This window comes from Uloborus diversus, chromosome 1 (genome assembly GCF_026930045.1).
Source record: "Uloborus diversus isolate 005 chromosome 1, Udiv.v.3.1, whole genome shotgun sequence".
Classification (NCBI taxonomy): Eukaryota; Metazoa; Arthropoda; class Arachnida; order Araneae; family Uloboridae; genus Uloborus; species Uloborus diversus.
This window is the reverse complement of record NC_072731.1, coordinates 226899123-226915055: the sequence shown is the minus strand read 5'-3', so window position 1 is coordinate 226915055 and position 15933 is coordinate 226899123. Positions and strand designations below refer to the sequence as shown.

At 29.9% G+C, this 15933-nt stretch overlaps 1 protein-coding gene across 1 annotated transcript in view; it reads left to right on the top strand.

The window, feature by feature from the left end:
* LOC129225420 (histone deacetylase 2-like) overlaps positions 1–14467 on the top strand; it is a 42415-nt gene extending 27948 nt beyond the window's left edge. The window contains exons 12-14 of the mRNA XM_054859918.1: positions 4534–4582; positions 10728–10773; positions 13862–14467. Of these exons, the coding sequence (XP_054715893.1) occupies positions 4534–4582; positions 10728–10737 (59 nt within the window). The 3' untranslated portion in view covers positions 10738–10773; positions 13862–14467. The remainder of the gene's footprint in view (positions 1–4533; positions 4583–10727; positions 10774–13861) is intronic.
* The last annotated feature ends 1466 nt before the right edge of the window (positions 14468–15933 follow it).

Below are 15933 nucleotides of genomic sequence, written 5' to 3'. Positions count from 1 at the left end.
ATCAATGTCCTGAGATAACACACATATATATATATATATATATATATATCAACGCACAGCCGAAACCGCTGAAGCTTCAGACTTGAAATTTGGCAGGCATGTCCGCATGATTACGAAAGTAACCACTAAGAAAGGATTTTTTGAAATCTCAATTAGTTCGGGAGAAATTAATTAAAACCTCTTAATTTCTGCGAAATTAAAACCTGTCATTGAAATTCAAATCCCTTATTTTCGAAGGCTTTCCTCCATTCAAATCATTATTTAGTACTTCATCTCAACTTTTGGTCGATAGGGAACTATAAATTTGATATTGTTTTTGTTTCTCACGTGATTCTTCGAGGCTTTTCTCAAGTCAAATCATAATGTTTCTGTCTTTTGCTTTCATTTTTTCAAAACTAGAAACGAAGTTTTTAAGAACATCATTACAGGGGGACTATCCTTTTGAAGTTAGAAGAGTGCAGTTTCCTGTTAAAGTTTGCTTTGCAATAACTATTAATAAGTCACAAGGACAGACATTAAAATTAGCAGGGATTGATTTAAGAGAAGACTTTTTTTCACACGGCCAATGTTATAGCACCAGGAAAAAAAAACTAAAAATGTTGTATACAAAGAAGTTTTTGCTTAAACATAGGTGTAACAATAAAATGTGGATGGTCTGTGTTTGCAAAGATAATCAATACTTTAAAAGAATCGTTAATAACAGTTAAAGATCGGTTAAGGACAAGGGCATATATATAAGGAGTCTAGGGACCCCGGGATCCTCCCAAAATTAGGAAAAATTATAGGTAACTAGAGGACCCGACAGAGGTTGTTCTGCTCAAACTTTGTAAATTGAAAAGTAAAAAAAATTCAATAAACTATCAAGTGTTTGAACCGTTTTGTTGAAAAAAATAAGTAAAAAGAAAAGGTTTTAAGCTGCTTGGTGTCAGAATGCGTATATTTATTACAACTTGATTTATCTAATGCCCATTGAGGAGTTGTTTTATTAACTATTTTTTCTCTCGTACTTGATGGTTTGTTCTTTCAGCCATACTCAAAGGATAAAAGGCGTCCTCAGATATTAAGTGTAAAAAACTAACTACCCATCTAGAACAAACGGGAAATCCCGTTGCAACATCCCCCATATGAAAAAGAATAAAACAATGAAAAAGATATCGTATAAAAAAATGATAAAGATAAAAACAGTTCTCTGAATAAGCGAAAATCACTCATCCCTCCCCCCCCCTCCCGATGTAAAATAAACATTCTTTAACTAAAATTACTAAAAACTCTTTAAAAACGAAAAACAATTCTTTGCAATTGGAAATTATTCACCAAATAAACCAAATATTCAATGAATTTCATTAACAGTAGCTTTAAAATGTAAACAAATGATCACACAACTATTGTTTACAGCCAAAGTCGCCAAGCCACCACGTTACTGTAATCCAGCCGATCAGTGAGCGAAGCCAACTCCGACCGATTAGCGCTCCGATCTTTTGAACGAAAACTTTTTAAACTTCATATATTGCCTAATTTGTTCTTTCCACCAAGGATCAAGATCTCCCACTGCACTGATCTTTCGTGTACAGAACTATCCTATTGTAATATATCTGGACGAAAATAAAATTTGTTTCATCTTTAAATTCCATCATCTTTTCTTTTAATAATGTACTGATTAGTTAGGTAATCCTTAACGTATTCTTGACATTGGTGCCAAAACTCAGATGGACTTCAGCCGAGAAACAAATGTTGCTAAGTGCGGACGGTACTTTCTGATCATTTGGTTAGGAAAATCTAAAGCACCGATCCGGTCACATGGTTCAACTACGACGACAGAACACACGTTTTGCGTGAACTTGACTTTACCAGTACTTTACTTTAAAATATATCTCGAGACCTAAAATCGTTGCTTTCAAGAAATGAAGGAAATTTCATTACAAAAAGCAGAACTGGCTTTCTTATTGTCCTTTGGCAACAGGTTAAATATTTATTTCAGTTCTCGCTCAACAATAGGTTAAAATAAATATTAATCATTTGGGAGGTGTAACCATCCAGTGATTAAATTAATTAATTAATTAACAAAAACGTTTCCGATTTGATCCATCGCCCTTCGAAACCATGCTTGCACCCAAAAAATTTGATCAAAATTGGTCCCGTTTAAAAGCCTTATGATGACAAACGTCTGCACAGAAGATTTTTATATATTAAGATAAGTAATTTTTATTACAGGGGGTTTTCGAAACTAGGTGCACCAGGCACTGTTAACCCCAGCTAATTTCATTACCCGAGTAATGCCGGGTACGGGAATGCTAGCGTACACTATAAATATTATTTAACTTAGAAAAAAAAAAGAATCGTTATTTAGTTTTATGTTGTGGAAAAAATAACTAAAATTTATAAAATTCATTTTCTGTTTTTACAATCAACTGCATGTGCATAAGTTGTCTTCACATAACATGAAGATAGAAGGAAGGACATGGAAAGAATTGTAGACAAATCTGAGAGAGAGAAGGACATGTTAGGAATGAAGAAATAAAATTTTATCAAATTTTTTGTAATATTTTTTTAGGAAGCAAATTAGGTAGCATTGAATTCATTTTATTTACAAGTGTTAATACAGGTAATTGGTTTTAAATTAACGTTTAAAATAATTTATTCACAAAAAAGTATTATGTATTATATTTTGTATGAATTTTAAATTCTGAATTTTAATATTGAACAAAGAGCCTTAGATAAAACCTATATTATCACAAAATCTAATAGTCTATTTTTTTGTATGGTATTCTTGAAAGATTCACTCATTTTGATTTTGAAAGGTTGTTTTTGTAATCTGTTAATTGTTCAATCATTTTTTGTCTCCCTTAATTTTTATTGTTAATCTGTGTTTCTCTGCTCTTCTTTTGCAAGTTATGAATTAAATGCTTTCATCTAAGTTTTGTCTAAAAACCAAAGTTGTTGAATCCTTCATGAGTATAAATTATATGTATTGACATTTATATATACATTTTTAATTTCATTGAAATTCATTGTCAGAAGAACCTAATTTCAAAATATCTATAACTTTATGGTTATGTTAAATTATCGCACACAATATTTTACAATGATTGCATTCTCTTCAGGGTTGGCCGAATTGGACCCAATGGGTTTTTTTGAAAAAACCCACTTAAAAAAACCCATTATTTAACCCACTTTTGGGTTTTTTTTAATTTTCTGAGAAGTTTTTTAAAAAAATAATTAATTTAAATACTTTCACAATTTAAACTTCTTTTTTATTTGTTCTTCACCACCACAGACAATGAACATAAAAAATGAACTTTGAACTTTAATAGGATTTCTTAATTCTTAACGGCATTAAAAAAATACGTCAAAGATTTTAAATAAATGTATTTCACTTTTTTCTTGAACTGGTCAATAAATAACTCAAATTATATTGACCAAGTCCTATCATGTCTGATTTTCTCAATATTTGTAGATTGTACAGAGGAAACTAATCTAGTTAAAAGGCTTTCACGTGAATTATTTTCTGCTAACCAACACGTCACAAATCTCGAATAAACACAAGGTATATTTTTTAGAAATAATCAGATTTTTCAAACGGTCGACAGAAAACAGAACGGGTACAGTATTTTCATTATCTGACGAAAAGTTTAGTATTTCTTACTCTGTACACAGAAATAGAAAAGCAGGCAACATAAAATTCAAAGAAATGTCTTGATTAAGCTGGAATTCCGTAAAAAAGGATTTAAACTACTTGAGGTTCTACAGTAGTTTTGCATAACAAAATGAAATACAATAAAGTAAAATGCAAAGAAAAAATGTAGTAATTAAAAACAAACAATAGATTTTATCACTTGAGAAGTAACTTTGCCTTAACTGTTGGTAATAATGAAAACTAAAAAACCTCAAACTTCACCATTCTTGGGTTTTTTCGTCTTTTATACTTCTCTTCAGAAAACGCTAAATTTTAACTAGTTTTCCAGCTTTTTTTACCCGAAGACACTTTTTACACTTTGTCCATATACTTACGCTACAATATGCTATAAGTATCCCACATTTTCCCAAAAAAAAGACAAAAAAACCCACATTTATTTTAAAAAACCCAACTTTGGCTGGGTTTTTTTGGGTTTTATTTAAAAAAACCCAAAAAACCCTGGGTCCATGGGCTTTTTTGAAAAAACCCGGGTTTTTGCCAACCCTGATTCTCTTACATTTGAATGAAAAAAAAAATCTGTTATTTTTCATTTTGTTGTAGGAAGCAAAGATCCTTCTTTATCCCATGCTATTTAATTTTCTTTTTTTGTGAATTTTGTGCAAGAAATGAAAATAAAAACCATAACATACAAACTATGTGTGTCTACTAAAATTCCCAGTAGTATATGTATAACTGACAGTAATCAATAGTAAAATGTTTTTTTGCAAAATGCTCCGTAATAAAGCTGATACAATATTCTTCTTTAGAGGAACTTATCATTGTTATTATTATTAATTTCAATTTGATTTAAAAAATTTCAAATTGAAATTTAATTTTGTTCTTTCAAATTTTTTATGTAGCTGAAAAAGAAGATAGGAAATCTGATGCATCACAGAATGACTCTAAAGGGTATGTTTGATTTGCTTGCTCTTTTAAAATTATTGTTGATGAAGCTAGAGAAAAAAAAAACTGATGGGGGGGGGGGGAATCTAACATATGCTTATAAATACTTTCACAACTACACTATAAAAATCTTTTTAAAAAATAACTTGCTGTGACACTGAAACATGTTCAAAAATTTTGTTAAAAATTTGATTAAAAGCATTTTTTTTTATACGTATACCATTAATTGATTAAAATCATTTGCATAGTAAAAAGGAAAATATTTCTTAAGTTGATAGAAATACGTTAATGATTCAATTCTGTGTATGTGATTGCTAAAAAATTATTTTCAATCATAGTTAATGCAACTAATTATCGATTTTTTTTCATTGCAATATTTAACCAAGAATTTAGAAATCAAATCTTTGAATTAAGCATAATTTTTTACTTGTTTGTAGTTCTTGAAACAGTATCGTCTCACAATAAGTTATCCAATTTCAAGCAGTTTAAAACATAATTGGCAAACTGGGCTCAAACCCTAGATTTTTATACTTTATTCAACATTTTTATTTTAATTAATAAATTATTGATTTGCATCAATTAATTTACATACAATCTAAACAAATAAACAGTACTATTTACTTTAATACACTATGATGCACTGAGTATTTTGTACATGTTGTATGGGTGCTGTATGCGTGCACTACACACTCATGTTTGATTTAATATATCTTCCCCCATAAATAGCTAAATTTGTTTATTTAATACATTATCTACCAGGTACTACTAATATTAAGTAAGAAAATTTTCTCTGGTACTTTGGTGAAATTCAAACTAATCAAAAGTGACACATCGACATTGAATGAAGTTAAATGTTATGCAAATATGTGTTCGTGGCAGGTAACACATAAATCGACATACAAAACAGGAATATGGAATCCACCTCTTTTTTTTTTTTTTTCGTTCAGCCAATGAAATGTTAACTCATGAAAATGAGCTGCTTGATAAAATTAAACGTAATTTTAATCTATTGCCTGAAAAGAACCAGTCAGCTCTCATTTTGATGATAAATAATTTCTTCAGTAGTTGTTAATTACTTTTTTGAAACACTTTTAGCTTCTTTTTTAAGGATTTTTAAAATATTCAAAGGTCTAAGTACTGAAAAAGTCTTTAAAGCTTAAGGAACTTTTATGTATTTGTTTATTTTTTTTTATTTATTTATTTTTTTTTTTTTTTTTTTTTTTTTGCGAAATTTTATTCAGTAGTGCAAGTGGAACCTATTAAATCAAGTATTAAAAGTAAAATTTCAGATATTGATGTAAGATGAGAAAACTTAAACAGGGTGTACGAGTTTGTTTCTGTACGTGTGAATAACTTATCGATGTAATGGTTTCTAAATTATATTCATGGCATGTTGCGGTATAAAAATTTTCATTTATATATAAATCTTTTAATTCATGCAATTTTTAAAACTTTATTTCATTTTCAGATATTTCTGTCGAATAAATGTCATTTGCACCCACAAACTTTGCTTTTCAAGTCAGCTAATGAACTCCCAAAAAGTTTTTTTTTTTTTTGCTTTTTTACCAATGTAAAACAGAATCTCTCATCTAATATTAGCATCTCTTCCTCCTTCCCCCTCTTTTTTTTTTTTTTTTGCAATAATTAGTAGCTGCTTATAAATGTTTTTAAAAGGGTTTTTTCCCCCCTCTCTTTAGCTTTGTATGTAATAAATATACAAACAGGAATTTTAAATTGAAATCCTTCAGTTGTTTGTGTCATGTAGTGCTATAAATGAGAAATGTTTGCAACAACTAACTAAGAAACAATGTCTGGTAGTTAATATTTTTTCCACTTAACAAATTCTAGCATAGAAAAATACCATTCTAAACACTTATCATGACCTATAAAGTAGAACATGGTCAAATTTGACCTATTAACTTTTAGCAAATAACCACAGAACTAAATTAAGATTCTAGTTAGCTACATATGTATTATGATTAATCGTACCTTTACTAAAAGTAGTTTTTGCTTTTTTTAAATTTACAATATTGCTACAAAATTGGGTTTTAAAAATTATTTATGTACTTTTTTGCTACAAATGTTTTGTATTTGCTTCAAACTGTGTAGTGACAGCGTAAAAAATTAAAAAAATTTGTTACAAAACCGTGAATTCACCTGATACAAAACAGTTCCAACTGATACAAAATTGGCATTTTTGCTGATACAGAAATGAATTTTGGATTTTCCACCCCTGTAGTATTTTTATATATTAATAGGCAAGCCGTTTTCTTTCGGTACCGATTTCTCCTCTGTTTGTGAACCGATTTCCTTCATTCTTTTTTTGTAAGGTAGCTATTGCCAAATATTAGTGTCATCAATAAAAATTTTTGAAATCAAAAGCTAATTAATGGAGAGATTAATAAAAAATGCATTTTCGTCCTAAAGGGCTCTTTCTATGCGAACGGATGGTCCAATTTTTTAAAATTTGATATGGTTGGAAAGGTCTTTGAAAAACACTCCTAACGAAAAAATTGTCAGGGCGCCCAAGGTCCAATAACCTAAATCCACTAGAAAAAAAGTTATAAGCGTTTTTTAGTTAGCAAAACTCAAAAATTTTAATTTTATCTCTTTTCCATTGTTGAAATGTATTGTTGGAAGCGTTAAATATTAAGTTTTAATTCATTTTTTAAACTGCTTTTTCTACACGAAAAGTGCATTTTAGCTCTTCGAGCTTGGTATGGTTGGATTCGTTCATTTGACTGTTTGGACTTTAACAATTCTAACGGCAGAGGTCAATAATATTAAACTTATTAAAAAAAGCATTGTTCATGTAGAAGTTTTACATATAATCTGAGTTTTGCAGGATCATTTCATTCGGGAAGATTTCAATAATTGTTAAATTGGCGGGCGCTCTCCATTTATTGGCGTCAAATTTTTGGCACCAATTGCAGCTAGAGAAATGTTTTTACTTTGTATACGAAAACAAGGAGTAGGGAAATGTATATTTGCATACGGTTGCCACAAAATTAGGGCTGTTCACGAACGAAGTCCTGCTTTAAGATGGGGTTCACGCAATAGTAACAGTTTGTGACAAGGGAGAGGAAAGACATGACAAGAGGAGCATACAATAGGGAGAACGTGACAACAAGCATTTTTTAAAATAGGAACGTTTATGAAAAACAGCGTGACATGTGAAAAAGGGAAGAGGGGGTATAGCAGGGGTCGAAGTAGTCCTATATATCCTATATTTCCTATATTTTCAAAAAAAAGCATCAAAATCGTCCTATATTTCCTATATTTTTCAAAAATGTCCTATGTTTCCTATATTCCCGTTTTTTACCCTATATTTCTTTTAAAAAGAACAGTAAATAAATTTTTTGACATCAGATTTTTCGCTGAAAGTACGTGCCCAAACGAATTTCAAATTAAAAAACTCAACTGACTAAATTCTGCAACAGGCACCTTCTTTCATTGGCTACAGCAGTGTGACTAGAATTTTGCGTTTGGCAACAGCCGTTTGTTTTGTTTTCCATCATGGTTTTCGTTGATATATTTTTGCGTTCAGTGCATTTTCTGATCGGAATGTTCGGATTTTCTTTTTGCAATCTTTTCTTTTTGTGGAATTTTGGGATCATGGAATGTTAGTTCCTTATGATGCTAAAATGTAGTTTGTTGTAATACGTGAAATTATAATGGCGAAATCGCATTGCTTAACAAAATTTCGTGTGGAGTTTTTGAACCAGGAGGACATTAATTCTACAAATTTTGGTGCATGGTGCACTAAAGGAAAAGACGATTTTACCACTTTTTGCAATTTTTGCAACTGTTCAGTACCCGTAAGCAATAGTGGATTTTCGCAATTGAGGCAGCATGCTAAAACATTCAAGCATAAAGAAAACTCTGAAAAACGTCTGAAGGATCCTTCTCAAGCTCTGTTTGTTCTTAATACAAGTGGTAAAGGGTTCAGTTTTGACATAAAATGAAAGAACAGTGGAATTAGTACTTGGGTCATGAGTGAGGAAGAAAAAATAAAAATTATCTTTGTTCAAATTTTGTTTAGTTATTTAGTCTATAAAGTACACTGTTTTTTTCAAAAACTATTCTTTCAACTACATCGAAGTCATTTCAGATGTAAGGTATAATTTCATTTTTGAGGTTTTTTTTTTTTTTTAAACAAAATCATTGATAAGAATAACTAAATAATATATGATATGTATTATTTCTTTTTTCATAGCAAAATTATTCAAATAATGTGTCCTATATTTGTCCTATATTTTTTGTGGAAAATGTCCTATATGTTACAATTCGGTCACTTCTTCCCCTGGGTATAGTGAAGTGCAAAACATTGTGACAAAGGGGGGAGGAGAGGGTTAAAAATGTTGAAAAGGGTGACGTCAGTTATGCACCGCCCTTAACCATAAACAAATCACAAAGTCGACCTTTTTTTTTAAATTGTACTATTATTACGACGCCCAGTGTTTTCGAATGGACAGTTATATGTTGACACAAGCAGAGTTCGTTCATTTGATGCAGTGAAACCTGCAGTGGTGAAGTTGACCACTTGCGGTGCACTACTTTAGTGGTCAACTCAAACAGGTGGTCAACTTTCAGAGGTTGATTTATATAATAAGGGCTAATTACGTGCCTGAAAAAGCGGTCAACTTAGACAGGTGGTCAACTTCACAGGTTTTACTGCACTTGGAAATTTATATTTCTAATGACAAAGAAGCAACTTACTCAGTAATAGTAGGCATTTTATAAACACAATGTTCACACAGAAATTTAACGTATAAATTGAATTTTGATGCTTTATTTCATACGAGAAGATTTCAAAAATAGGATAATTGGTGATTTTTATCCATTGGCGTCAATTATTTTGTTTCCAATGCCAGGGCAAAAAATGTTTTTCCTTTGCATACGTAAACAAAAAGTAGGGAAATATTTATTTGCATAGGGTTAGCACAAAACAACATGATATCCAAAATAAAATTATTCAATCTTGCAATTTGTCGACCACACCAATTTCTCAATGGGGTTGTTTCCTTCAATCAAAAGTACTAGACTGAAATTAGTCATCACTGAAATAGATAGAATAAGAAGAAAAAAAAATGTTGAGCCGGAAAAAACTTTTATTTTCTCAACAGTTGTTTTTTTTTTTTTTAACTTTTTTGAATGTCCGATTTTGGAAATAATGCCTGGTCTTTATGAAGTTATAAGTGATGTACTTTGGCGCGCGACTCCATTGCCACGCAAAATATTTACGGTTTGCTCTGAACCGCGTTTTCGGTTTATGATAATTTGCGTTGTTTTCTAATGGCATCAATGGGGGGCATTTTATTGCTTTTGATGCCAAAAAATTAATTTCAATCTGCACACTGAATAAAATAGTTGTTAAAAAATATTAAATTTATTCAAATTATTTAAAAAATGTTTAAAACCTTTGTTTTTAAGCATCCTTTTTCAGTAAAAAATACTATGAAAATTTCGGAAACGACCCCATTACCGAAATATCCCCTTTCATCCATTTATTTTGAGATTAACAGATAAAAAGCAAAATTAGAATAAGTTATTACTGTGGTCTTGTGTGTCTGTATAAAAATGGTATGTTTTCAGCTATGCAGTAAACATGAGTAAAAGTAGAAATAAAAATGTTGGAAATAGTTAAATTCATTTTTCTCAAATATTCATTTATGAATATGGTCAAATTTCGGCCACTGAGCGAACACTAGTATTTTCAATTGTTTCTTAAAATACTGATATTTTCCTTGAGAGTGGTTAGAAATATAAAGAAAACAAAAGAAATTGGAGGACAGAATGCTGAAAATTCATTTACAAAATGGCTAGTCAATTAATTGTGAATATTACTCTTATTTTTTATATTCTTATTTTTTATATCTATACCTTTGCTAATAATGTTTTCATGAAGCTACAACTGCCAAGCCCAGTAATTACTTTTTAGTTGAGGAAGATGTAATTAAATTGCATTTTATCTTATAAAGTTGCAGATTTGAATTGAATGTGCTTTAAATATGTACTAAAGACTCAAAAGTAGGATATATATATATATATATATATATATATATATATATATATATATATATATATATATATATATATATATATATATATATATATATATATATATATATAATTCCTTTTCTATTTGTAGGAATGCATGATGGAAATGGTCTAACTGTTGAAATGTGTATATTAATGTAAGTACATAGTTTTTTTTTCTTTTACATTACTTGTTAAAACAGGAATAAAGCAAAAACTTCTGTAATGTTCAATTTGTCTCATTTGTTGGTGTTGGTACTTATGATTTAGAAAGATATCAAGTCCAATATTCTATTGTAAGTTTGGCAAAATTATGAAAAATAAAATAATAGTTTAAAAAACTAAAAAAACATGTTTTTGTAGCAAAATAAAATAGAAATTAAAAAACAATCTTTGGATGATAGTAATTGACCAAACACTTAATTTTAATGCAATAAAAAAAAACCGTGGAGTGCCGTCTATTAACCTTTTTGGCATGGACAACAGGGATAAATTCAAGACAACTGATGAGAAGCCCCCCACACAATATTAGAACACAATATTACAAAAATCAGGACACTTTTAATATTCTTTAGTGTGTATAGTTTGGTTGCACTTATATTAGACTGTATTATCTCCTTATAGTAATGAAAAGTCATAATAGTGCTATTTAATCCGATTAATAGTTAATCCTTGAGAGAGAAAAAAAAATGTTGGAAATATTACATCCTGAATTACTTAAGTAAAGAGAAAAACGGCTAAAGGAATCCATAAAGCAATATAAATTAATCAAACAAAACAAAATAATTGTTTTAATATAATTCACTATCCTAAAAAAAAAGGTCTAAGTATAAAAGATAGCCTAATTTAAAAAAACTAAACCTGATCCTTAACTTTCCTGAAAACTTGTTAGGATTGATTGTACCTTACTGTTAGAAACTCTTCCTGAAGCGATTTGTAATATCATTTTCCCTCAGTTCTATGAAACTTCAAATTCAATCAATAAGTAAAGAGGAAGGTAAAGAAAGTAATTCTGAGAAATACATTTTTATTGACTGCTACTAAAGAAGCTTCGATTTTAATAAAAATCACGATTTTCATGTAGGGTTAACTGCTGCAAACTAATTCAAATATATGAAAGTTTATAGTGTTTAATTAAAAAACCATTAAATAGGTATCGATTGATAGAAGCAACTACAAAGATTACAGTAAATCCAAAACACATTTAACCCTAGCATTTTCTTATGCTTGATTATTTCGAAGTAATTTTTCCCCCTAAGATATGTTAAGAGCTTTTGACTATGTATGGCTTTGTACTGCATCATAACATGCTGTAATCAAGCTTTTTTTTTTTTTTTTTTTTGGAAAGGAAAAAATTGAATTGTAGAAATATACAGGTTTTTCTCCAGTCAGTTTATCTCTTTGATTATTGAATGATCCTATATATGTACAATAGAGTTTTGCTTATGTAATACATATTATTTTATTCTACTTAACTCATTATCAAGTTCAAATATATTTAGTACTCCTTTTAAGTCTATTACATTGAACATCACATTTCAATGATGACTGGCAATTCCCTATCTTACTACTATTATATATGCGAAAGTTTGTCTGTATGGATGTATGGATGTTTTTTACTCTTTCACGCAAAAACTACTGAATGGATTTTGATAAAACTTTACAATAATATAGCTTATGCATAGAATAACACATAGGGTAGTTTTCCTCGCGTTATGGGGAGCAAAACCCCCTTAGGGGCGCAATAAAACACAATTTTTGTATAAATTCTCTAATATTGGGATGAAAAAATACTTGCACATATTTACATTATATGTCCATCAAAAGCGCTGATTTTTCTGCTGAAGATGGCACCTGTTCGAAATTTCTAAGTAGAATAAAAAACGAGTTATGAGCTTTTTAGATCCATGTTCGAAGGCTTTCCTCAACTCAATACAGTATTTAGTGTATCATCTCAACTCCCTGTCGATAGCGACAATTGTTGTATTGTTGACTTTCTTTGCTTTTCGTGATTGTTCAAGGCTTTTCTCAAGTCAAATCTTGAAGTAAGATTTTTGCACAAAATTGGCAAATAATACATGATTTGGCTGGTGATTTTCCATTTAAACTTTAATGTAATTAATGCTTTTTATTATTATTTATGCTGATTGAACACTTACTCATTATCCAAACAACCAGCAGATCGCCAAAATTTTTGCAGTAAGATTTCCGTAGCTGATGTATTTGGCAGTTTTTTCAACGTTGCTGCTTTTGAAGCCGAAGACTACGTCATAATGTTTCTCAGCTTTCACCATGTAAACAAAATATCGCCAATCAAAGAATTTTCAAAAGACTTTTTTTACTGTGTTAAATAATCCAGCAACTAAATTAGGCAAATCCATAAACAGCACAAAAACTTCCATTAATTTTCCTTTTTGCACAATTTCAAACAATCACCAGATTTTATTACTTATTTTAGAAACATTTCGGATGAAACTGTTTAGCGCCATTTTATGGTGACCAAAAGTATCTCAGCATCTGGCGACGATATCTCTGTAACGAAAATTAATACCATATCGTTTTACAAAGTAAGGAAAGAAGGAGGAAGCATCATCGAAGGTACCCCAAAAACGACTCTCGCAAATTCGGTAAAATCGCACCAAGAGCCCACAGTGATTGAAATTTCCCAAAATAACTAAAGCAAGTATAAGGGGATTACGAGCGCAGCTACTTTTTTTTAATCACTTCGTACTTCATTAGCCATACAGAGAAGGTTTTAGATTCCATGTTAAAAGAAAAGTATCAGCAGATTAATCTTTTTAAACATGAGAAGATTAATTTCATGTTTTGGAAATTTGTATATGCTTAAATATAGTGCTTTCGTTTCTAAATCAATACTATTTTGTTCTTGATACTTATTGCTATTTTAGTTTTATGGGTAAGGAAGAAACTCGATTTTTAATCACGTCAAAAAGATGTGTTTTAAATTCTTTCACTTAAAACAGAAAACAAAAGCAAGTAACGATTTTTTCTCATAATTATTACTGACCCAGGCAACGCCAGGTATTTTTGCCAGTTCAAATTATATAGGAACAATGTCAACATTCATTATATCGGTATAACAAAATTTTGTTGCTGCGAAAAGTTTTCACTCGTCCCTTCGAGCTCGTAAAAACAGGATTTAACTGTATTATAATAAAATGCTTATTCATTTCTGCTACAGTGCTTTCAATTTATCCTAATTAATAAATTGTATTTCATTTACAGGTTGAAATTACTCATGAAGTTGGAAATTCATGCACATTTTAGTTTGACCAATTTACAAGTGATGTTTTTAAACACTCTCATCATGTTTTCAGCTGTTGACTCTTAATACAGTGAATAGATTTTACTTAAATTTAATTTCTTTTCACCACAAAAACAGAATATACTGGCCTATGCATCCAATGTAAACTACCTCCTTCCAACTTAGGAACATGTTTACAGGCTGTAGAGTTATTTCCCTCCTACTTTAAGTGAAAACAATTGAACAGCTAAATTATTATGTTTTGTCATTTTACCTTTTACTGATTGTTTTTAAGTCCTTTAATATTGCATACCATTGTGTAAATTGAATTTTCTGACTGAAACATTCTCTCTGAGCTCAAGATCTCATTTCTTTGTTTTCGAAGAAATTTGAAATACATATAAATAATTCATATGCTGTAAATATTGAAGAAATTGATATTTGTATCTTAATGTTTCACTCTTTTAGTTTCACTTGTATGAACATTTCCTTCATGTGTAAATCTTCTTAGTCATATTATGACTATTATTTGGTTTTTGCATTTGTTACTGTATCATGTGTGTAGAGAACAATAAATTCTTTTAATACTTTTATTATTTATATATGTACTTATGTCTTTCTCATGTAATTTGAAATTATTCTGATGGGTAAACATATTCCCTATTTAGATCAACTGCTAAATGCATGTCCACCCCCCCCCCCCCCCCCAAATCAATTTCACTTCTTTTGCATTGATATGTAATGTTGATAAATGATCGTAAGACGTGTAACAATCACTCAAAAAATTAACTGCTTGCACAGATGTTCATTTTAGTATTTTGTCTCAGATAAATCTTTTTGTGTGACACCGACCCTTATTTTTTTTACCATTGACCTACCTCTTAAGAAAGAACGCCCTTCGCTAACATTTATTTATGCATTAATATACTTGTGAAATTGTAGATTTTACCTATTTTAGTTAAAAGAACAAAATGTACACCAACATTTATGTCGATTCGAGAAAAGAAATTATTCCTCTTAAAAAAGAAAAGAAAAAAGAACACCAGTAGTGCAGTTATACCCTTATCATAGACAAAGATCATGTACACTTTTTAAAAAACCTTGAAAACAGCTTGAAATAACTTTCATTTCCAAGTGCTTGAGAAACATTAAAATATATCTTTAGCCCTTGAATTTTATGATTTAGTTTTGAAAAAGTACATTAAAATATTGTCAAGATTCAAACTTAGAAGCTATTTTAACATATGCTACCTTTAATCTGCTCATTTTATACCAAACCAAATAATCACCGCTATTTGCCGAACCTCTAACTTCAAATATTAGCACTTTTTAATCGTACGTGACTAAAAATGTTTGCTGCACATTAAAAACTCAAAAACTTGGGCTTGTACTAACGAACAAGCATTGAGAAGTATATTTCATCATATCTTCTCAATAGAGCAAATTTTGAAATTACTTTTAAAATGTTTTAAATTACTCATTTGACTTCATAAGTCTGCTAATTTAGGTCAGTGGTAGTCATTGATCCTTAGTGCCATGGTTCCCATTAGAGGAAAAAATGTTGGAGAGAAAATCTCACCTTCTGTTGAAATTGAAGTATGATTTTTAAAAATTGAGAGATCTTTTTAAGAACCTTATTATTCAATTTAACAGACGTGATAAAATCCTGCATCAAAATATTTTTCAGAGCAAGATTTTTTTAAAAAGGTGTGATTCTTTTGAAGCTTTTATAGTTTGGTGGAAAAGATTTTGTCTGATGCTGAAACATTTATATGAACTGGAACAAAAGCAATATGTGTTTTATTATTTTTAAAAAATCATGCTTTCAAATAGTCATAACTAGTCCTAGAAAGACTAAAGGAGCAAAAATCACTACAGACACCATGGTTTATATCTAAATTTCAAAAAGCCGGGTTTTTTAAGCTTCTAAAACCGTTGCCGAACAGGAAAAAAAACTTTGGTATGACACCATTAAATGGCGAGGTACAAGCACTGAAACTTTTTTTTTTGAAAAAAGTATCAAATTGTTGGCAAAAATGCCTGTTTCTTAGAC